Source organism: Pocillopora damicornis, chromosome 2 (assembly GCF_964200805.1).
Source record: "Pocillopora damicornis chromosome 2, jaPocDami1.2, whole genome shotgun sequence".
In the NCBI taxonomy this organism is placed as follows: Eukaryota; Metazoa; Cnidaria; class Anthozoa; order Scleractinia; family Pocilloporidae; genus Pocillopora; species Pocillopora damicornis.
In genome coordinates this window covers 31675611-31684618 of record NC_142671.1, presented here as the reverse complement: position 1 = coordinate 31684618, position 9008 = coordinate 31675611, and the positions used below count along the sequence as shown (strand labels likewise).

Below are 9008 nucleotides of genomic sequence, written 5' to 3'. Positions count from 1 at the left end.
CGTTGTGGCGTTTTGAAACCGACTTCTTCATCTAAGGTGGTAAAAACGTTTAAGGTGTCCTGAAAAGGGTCATGAAACGTCATTGAATTTTATGGTTTTGCAAAAATTTAGAACGTTTTACCCTTCACGGACTTTCCTGTTACATTTTTTCGTTCTGAACATTTGGAACAAGCAAGAATTCAGGGGTTTACTTCCGGGATTTTAGGTGATGTTACGTAGTGCGATCAAGAGTGATATATTTATATCTTGTTTTAAACTCTCTGTAAAATGGAGAATAAACTTAAAATTAAAATTCAGTTATTCAAACAGCAACGTAAAATCACCATATGTTTCCTAGTTTTTAAAAGGACGCCACATTCACCTTATACCACAAGGAAAGTTTTTCATTGATAGAGAAGGTAAGCTCTTCGCACTTAACATCGCGACATGCGAAAGCGAAATGGAAGTTCATTTTTATATCGAAGTTTCTGAAGCACCGCTATCGTGACATCTCGAATTCCCCCTCCATGGCAAGGCCCTCAGAAGGTTGCTTGCGTAAATGGCGGTTTTGAGAGGGTCTAGATTAGGAATACAACGATTAGCAACAAGCCTTTTCCGAGATTCCTAAATCTCTACTTTTGCAAAAAGGCTGAGGGTGAAGCCTTTAAATATAATAATAACAATAACAATAGTAGTAATAATAATAGTTTAATACTTATAGTGCACAATTCTAACATATTAATATGATCAAATTCGAATTACATAAAATACTAACACATTTCAATTTATCAAAAAATATCAAAAGAGTATATTGCAAATTCAGATATCTAACATATTAAAAGCAAATGAAAAACTAATTTTATATAAACATTACACAAAGTAAGATCTAATTAAAAGCAAGTCTAAGGAGATTGCTCTTCAACACTGATTTAAAATTATTAGAATGTCTCTCATTACGTAAATCCTGGGGTACAACAAAATTGATGCATTTCCACAAGAAAGGATTTGAGCCTGGCCTTACTGAGATAAATTTATGACACGCAGAAATGGTTTATTGATATATGTAAACTGTTATTTTTTAAAAAGATAAGTTGGCCGCTGTTCTTAATTTTATAATTTTTTTTTTTAACAAATCTCTTCATATAAAATCTTAAGTGGCTTCGTCTTGCGACACGATGATGCACGAAAAATACACAAGTTCCGATATGTTCTTCTATTCGAACCACATACGGGTTTTCTCGGCCCATGTATGCGGCATTCCTGCCTACTTGGGCAAGGCTTTAGGTTAATAGGGGCGTTGCATTCTCCAAAATAATGCAAATTAAGGTTCTCATCGGCATTTTTCAATGCACAAGTATCAATGCACGCCTTTAATTCTTGTGGGCTCTTTCCAGGAGATTTCTTGGGATTATTTGGCAATGTGCAAGCGGCATGGCACGCTCTATGATCTTTTGGCCTCTTCCCGAGACACATTGCGGCACGTAAGTGACATAAACTTGAATACGTTTTTCCATTGGACCCACACACGGGTTTCTTCGGCGCAGATTTGCACTCTTCCAATTTCGGGCAAGGCTCTTGTGTGGCCGGTGAATTGCATGCTCCAAAGTAATACAGAGCGAGAGAAGCATTGTTTTCCTTCCGCAATGCACAAATGACTCTGTCTAAATGACAGATACTTTCATACGTTTTACGATTCGTACCACACACGGGTCGAGAACTGGTCGGACAATATCTGGGGCAAGATGTAACAGGTAGGAATTTTCTGGAGTTTTGACAAAAACCTGAAACAAATTTACAATAACACTTGCGTCAATCACACATTCTGACTACAGCAGCTAGTAGCAAAAATATCATATCTTGTTATAAAAACCCATATTTGAGCTTTGTAAATTGTGTTAGTCTTGCAAGTTATGTTAGTAATGTTATAACTGAAATTTGTAAATATTGTTTTAAATAATTAAATAACAATGATAAAAAACAATTATGTGAATTTCTAAAATTGCAGCAGTTTCCGTGAGAAAGCTGGAATGAATTGAAAACATATTTACCACTGTCAAAACAGGAAAAAACCTTTTAATTTAACTGTCACATCCAAACACTGCGGTCAAACTTGGGGCATGCGCACATGGGTCAATTTTGCCCGGCCGCGCGCAATTTCCCGCTCAAAATTTTCAAGAAAAATATAACCCGCTGTCAAGCAAAATATTCGATAATGAATTAAAACGTTCATGGAAACATACGAAAGGCAACCAACTTAAGGAAAACGTGGAACGTTTATTTCTCAACAGGTATTCTTTTGATTTACTTTTTTTTAGTTTCATCAAAAAAGTTGTAGACTGTTATAAGACTGTGGCAGACTGGTTTGTGCCAAAAGTTGTTTCTCTCGAAAGCCAGGCCGCTTCTAAGGACAAACAGCCGTTTAAATGTTCGCACATGCAAGACGTTTGACTGCTGAAGGGACACAGGAAAATTGAATGGTTTTAAAATCTTGCTTGTTAGTTAACAACTCAACAAAGCGAAATGTGACTATAGCGAATGTACAGTGCAAAATCGAAACGCTTCTGCCCACTTTCTAAGAAATCATGTCAGCAATCAAAGTCAGTTTTTTCAAGAGATTTTTAACTCCTTATGACTCATGTCCTATGTGGTAATCCGTCATAGTAAAGTTTAATGCTGTGGCCGTTTCATCTTAACCGGAAGAGCTTCTTCAAAGAAGCGTATGGGTATGTGCGAGGTAAAGAACTTGCTTCCTGACACATGCATGTTTCGTCGTAAAAATTGCCAACTTCAGATTTTCTCATCAGTTTTAATGTACGGGTCTTGCAAGGGATCTAAATTTACTCAGGTTGGTGTGAATTATCTAAGACTGATGAGGCCCAAGCGTTATTTTTGTTTTGTTGTTTCTTCTATTCGAATTTGGAAAAGCGCTACCTTGTAGGCTCAGATTGTAGAGTGCCGTACTGCCGTGCGAAAAATCGAGGGCTCGAGCTCAGAACGGAACAACACTCAGGGTCTTGAAATATCTGAAAATGAGCTGCCTTTGCAAAGACGTCTGCAAACGGTTAGACGGTATATTTGGAAAATTCCCTTTCAGAAATTGTAAACTGCAGAATGCCATCCAGCCAGAGTCCCCCACCGAAGAGTTGTAAAGGGCATCAGAACATATTCATATGGGGAATGCGTTGCATAAATGTTTTACTATCATTGTCATCGTAAGCTTCTCTTCATAAAGCGGTCCATTCGCTGTTCTCGCAGCCACCACTGCGTTTCTCGTTGCAAAGGTGAAGAAACGGAAATCAAGTCCAAGAGATTAAGTGTCGTTAGCAAGCATTACGTAATCTGATTAAAGATTCCAATTAGTTACATTCAAGGATCGCTTCAAGTGTCACGCGATGTTCACCTCTTCGACAGAAACCAGAGACAAAACAGCAAATATTTTCGAGATATTTGCACCGAATAACAACCCTTCTTATGCTGTATTTTCTTTGTTAAGCGCCCTTTAAATGTTTCCTCTTCCGAAAACTCATTTTGATGAATTTGGTTCTAAGAAACTGTCTTCGAATATCATTTCAAAATATCCTTCCCAAAATAGTTCCAACCTGGATTAAAATTAAACAATAAACAATCTGTAAGCCGAGGTAAAATTAAAAGTTTTACATGACTCTAAGGACTCAGTTAAAAAAAAAAAAAAAAAAGCAGTCCTGCGGAATAATCATTATTGGCTTACAAGATGCTGTAGGAATAGCGTGCGTCGAAATACCATGTTGTAGTACCATTTGAAAAACCCTTATCTGCGAATTGTCATTAATCAATTACGGACACGCTGATTACACTTAACACTGGAAAGGGTTTAGTTTGTGCCGGAAAAACAACGCAAGGAAATTTTGTGCACGCTTAATGCTTCATTCTCGAAGAGCCACCTTACATTTCAACATTATACGCCGCCCAGCTAAATTCCACATACAACATCATTGTAAAGATGGCTGACACTCAAACCGGTACGGGGTCAAACTGTAGAAGAACTACGCCAAAAATTCAGAACGAGTGAAGAGCAAGAGGTATTAGAGGTAATCTCATGCTGTAAACAGATCGTTGTAAGCTCTGAAAGGGATCGTCCGCAAATTTCGCCCATCCAATTTAATAAAACGTGATCCTTGGATTTTCGAGTTGACCGCGCTGTTATGTAACGACATTCAGCCTGGTCGAAAAAACATTGAAATTGCCGGAGCCCCAGAGCAACGTCGAGCCATAGTTAGCTGAATTCTCTTCTAAAAATAACTTTCTGATTAGAAGGTATCCAGTTTAGGTCTTCTTTATTGGTCAAGAAAGCTCTACAAACACCACTCCATCAAATAAAGTAAACGAAATTGAAATGCAAGAATGTTCCCGGAAGAAAAAATCGTAAGTTTAACCATTGGCACGACGCAAACCGCAGTAAAATCGGCAAGTTAAACAACATGGTCCAAAAATTTTTTTTTCATGTTTAGTATGTACCTTCAATTGGAGATTACATCACTTACTTTTTATGGGTCATCATGTCAAACTGCACCCAAATTATTTAGAAGCTTGCGTTGAATTCGTGCCAACGACATTATGAAAGGAAAAATTTATGAAATTCTTCAGTACCTTATGATCTTTCTGATTTTTATAATCATACCCAAGGAAACAGAGTTAGGCACTTTCGTTGCCTAATTTCAAGTAGGCTAAATTGATGAAAGTAAACGAAAGGAAGACTTGGCACATGTGTTTCGACGGTTACATACCTATCTCCATCTAACAAAGAGTTTGAAAAATTAAAGAAGAAGCCGGTTTTCTTCGGGCTATAAGTCAATAAGTGTTTCCAAAACTGATGAATGATCTCTCCATTTAAAGAATACCGTTCAGGCTCAAAAACACCCAGGCGCCTAATCCAAATCTAAAGGTTAGACCGAATGGCGCGTAAGGTTTGAGCAAGAAACATGGCAAAATGCATGTATATGATGGTCTCTTCTTTGTTTTTCTCTCTTCCTCCCTTTCTTTTTTTCATTCGTTTGTGTCGTTTCTTTATTTCTATTACAAAAATACTGCACAACTCCAGCGCAAAATGTCCGCACTTGTTTTATGTTGAGCCATCGAATAAGGTTGAGTTATGCCTTTTTTTTTTTTTTTTTTCATTATAAACGCACGCGGCCAAGATGGGTCATGTATTCACGTTCAGAACTCGGTGAAATGGAAAACTAGAAGTATTTTGTCCTATGATATTGGTCCTCTAACGAATGGATTTTAGTTAGTAGTTTGCTTACCTAAAGGCATGGGCTTCAGGAATTTCTTCCCCCGACACTTCGTATAATTCAAGTGACAATCATTCATATAAATCCGTCCATCGCTGCCACATGAGAGATCGCCTTTAAACTCGTCGCACTTTCTTAAAATCGGGCAACCAAACGGTCCATTTCTCCGACTATCCTTAGTTAAGGTCATTCTGGGCGATTCTGGTTTTCCACACTCCCCCTTGTATTGAAGAGTTAATTTGGTATTGTAGTCTTTTTTGGCATAGCACCGGGCGACTTTGAAGGCACAAAACGATGCATAGGTTTTATTGTCGCTTCCACAGACCTTCTGTTGCAAGGAGCTAGGGTCTGAGCAGCTTGGCCAAAGAAAGTAACGCAGACCGCACGACAATTTTCTGTATTTAACTGGTTCCAGCTTCTCTCCGGAAACTGCAAGTAATAAGGAAATAAAAGATGATATGCATCTGCGTGTATTATCAAATCACACCAGTAAGATTTTCCCTTTTTCACACACGGTTGTCGTTGTTTTTGTTCGTTTGTTTTTATCATTATTTTTATTATTTTTATTCCTCCTCCTTTAAGTCGGCGGAACGAAAGCCGAGAGGAATAATGACGTGAAAATAGCGCGCAAAACGGGTAGGAACCTAGGATGACATTGGAAAAGGATATATTTCGAGTGCATTTCGACTAAATGTCGTAAAACAAAGACCAAAGTAATCGCAAAAATCAACGTAGAAAAGATGGATTGCAAAGAGGCGATCGTAAATCAATGAAAAAACGCGCGGAAAAACGTTACATGTCGCGATTGATTTTTGTCTTGAATGTGATTGGTGGAGAAAGTGGCGCGAGTTTTCTGAACCTATCACAGAGTGAGGTAACGCAAAAAAATACAGAGATCTCGGATTATTTTCGACTGCTAGACAACCAAAATTCTATAACTACAGCACGTGACCCTCGACAAATCAGAAATCACATTTTTTTTTACAAATTCCCTATCGTATAGCATGAACACTGGGTAGGGCTTTCGTTCTGTGAAATAGAGTTTTTGTGTTTCAAGGGAACAATTTTTTCCATTTCGGAGGACTGAGATTTCTCCGGGGATCTCCCACTCGCGATTTTTCTGTTAATGAAGCGGAACCATAAAAAGTGGAGAAATTCATTGTCAACAAACTTTTCTGAGTTACACAGAGTAAATTTAAGCCTCGTGGAGGATAAAGGTTCGGAGGTGAGGGCTTTTACTGTAATTGTTGAGGTTTTTAGTTGGTAAGATTTTTATCTTTTGTTGCGGAAACATACTTTTGCGTATCAGGGACTAAACAATAAAATTAGCAAATACCGGATTGAAGGTCGCAAAACCATCCGCATTTTTACAGGTAAGCACTACATAAGCATCAAAGGTAAACAAAACATCAGCATCAAGTACCGAAAATAAGAGATTTAAGGTCGACCACATGTTTCTGTTGGCTTTAGGCCCAAGAAAAGTTTGCGTTTCCAAAACTGATGGTTCAAATATAATAATGTCAAAAAACGTCCCTTTTGTGTTGTAAAGTGACTTCCTGAGCAGCTATAGAATTCAAGTAAGAGGTGAATATTTTTTTTTACTCGGTCTAATGCCGTTACGCAGACTTCCAGAACGGATAGCACATTTCCGAAATTGTGAAGCGAAAAGGTATTTGTGCAGCTAAATACCACAAGAAAATTTTCAAAAGCACTATTTCATTATTAATTTCTGGACGCAAGAAGCTTGTGCTTTGAATCCTGCAAAATTCGACGCGTTATGTACGCATAGCGTTTTAAAAGAAGCTGTCGTATTCCTTACCCGATAGATGTAACACAGCAGTGAGACAGAGTAGACTGAATACTTTCCTCATTCTAACAATCTTGAATAACAATTGGGCGATGAAGTCTAAAGTTAGGTGGAAAGGCTCTCTCTATGATCTGTTCAGTGTCGTTGGAGAAATAGAACTGATCTCTAAGTGATATACGATGGCATATATATCCAATCACAGGCCCGACCCAATTACACCGGGATTAACCAAGATGAAATTCTCGTGCCTTCTTCCAACTCCATAGATGTTTCGTTTTTATTAGATCAACACAGATAATGCCTGTCGATGGCATTAGAAGGCATTTCTTTTTATCGAGTTTGCCGGAGACAATTTCATGCTGTGTTCGACCTTAAATGAATATCTTATTTTGAATGCCGCTCATTTATTCTTAATTATATATTTTTTCCATAGAAAAAACTCAAGGTCATGATCTTTGATGGACTAGGAGGTTGCTATATTCATTTTTGCATGGCGAAGATTTTAAAGCATGTTTTAACTTTTAGTTGTTTACCTAGTTAGAATAATTTTGTATCAATAAACCCATTCAAAGTCAGTATGTAAGTTTTAGTCTTCTCAGTTTAGTTGGTTCAAATGTTTAATAACATATAAATGTCTTACATGTATAAATAAGCTTTTAGGTGACAGCCAATTATAAAGTACTCAATACTGATAGAAAAAAATAATTATCGTCCATTAATCGAAACAACAGATCTCTACATATTTCTTAATATGATTAATTCCTCTTCAATTGCTTATCTTTATATCTTCACTTGAAACATATTTTATCCGCAATAGCAAAGGCACCAGATTAACTGTAGATCAATCGGGGTTTCGGGAACAATAATAGGTGTATTTAGATTTAATCGCAAATTTTTACCCTCATTAACCTCAGTCTAATTGGCTTGTTTTAGAGGAAGTGGTATACAAAAATGTACCGGTCGTAAATTAAGTTAAAAATATTCATTCATGTAGGCCAAGAAGAAAGTATTTTTATTGGCGAGGAAGACAGGAGCTGAGACCGCATGGAGAATTGTTAAACGCAATTAAGCAACGGAAACCGGCAAAAATCTGATGATTTGCAAGTCTTGTCGATACGAAAAGCCAACTTATTTGAGTGGGATCTGATGTTTATTATGCAACCCAGAATTGTGCAGCAGTGAAAATAAAAAAAAACAATTTCTTTGCATAAAAAACTCATTACAAGTTATTAACATGAAACATTCATGGATTTTCATAAACTCATCAAAGAAGAAATTCAAAGCTTGCAAAGGAAACGTGAGAAATAATTTTACGAGGAATCTAAATACATGAAGTTCCTTGGTGGATTTAAGCTTTTCTTAGCTTACTGTTATTGATCGCCAGTTACTTGGATTTGATCAAGTGACAATACAAAAGGAATTCGGGATGATTCTAAAGTCATTAAATTCCTCTTTACCTAACAGCTAGACTCATGCAACTCTTGGATAAGAATAGAATAAATTACTACAGCTTTCCACTTCTTTATCGTTTTAAGACTTGAACTAATATGTTGTTCAACTTCTGTCACGATATTTTTGTTAAAAATTATCGTTTCCCAAAGAATAGCTGTGCGATTTGTTTTAAGTGCGAAAAAGTCACAGCAAATACTGCCAAAATAGACGACTTAAATCACTTACTGAGGCAAGCTTTTATGATAAGCGGACTAAGGTTTTCCTTGATAAAGATCCGCGTATGATAGGAAGATTAACACCCACCTATCGAAGGAGGTATGTCGGTGATTTCGGCATCGTCAAAGTGGGCGAGAGAGCGGCATAAGAGCATTTAATAGGATGATAAGAAATGCTTATATTTTAAAAATTCCTTTCGCAGAAATGCACTCTCAACTCAGTTTACCCCAGATCCTCGGATTGCTTCGTGGTGGCAAAAGATTCAACGGCATTTTAACAATAAA

The 9008-nt window shown here is 37.2% G+C and overlaps 1 protein-coding gene across 1 annotated transcript; it reads right to left on the bottom strand.

Annotated features, from left to right (window-relative positions):
- Window positions 1-668: 668 nt before the first annotated feature.
- On the bottom strand, window positions 669-7216 carry LOC113677102 (serine protease inhibitor dipetalogastin). Its single transcript, XM_027193856.2, has 3 exons — window positions 7069-7216; window positions 5262-5678; window positions 669-1760 (listed from the first exon to the last, which is right to left on the bottom strand). The coding sequence occupies exons 1-3, from the start codon at window positions 7118-7120 to the stop codon at window positions 1105-1107; spliced, it is 1125 nt and encodes a 374-aa protein (XP_027049657.2). The 5' UTR covers window positions 7121-7216; the 3' UTR covers window positions 669-1104.
- Window positions 7217-9008: the final 1792 nt, after the last annotated feature.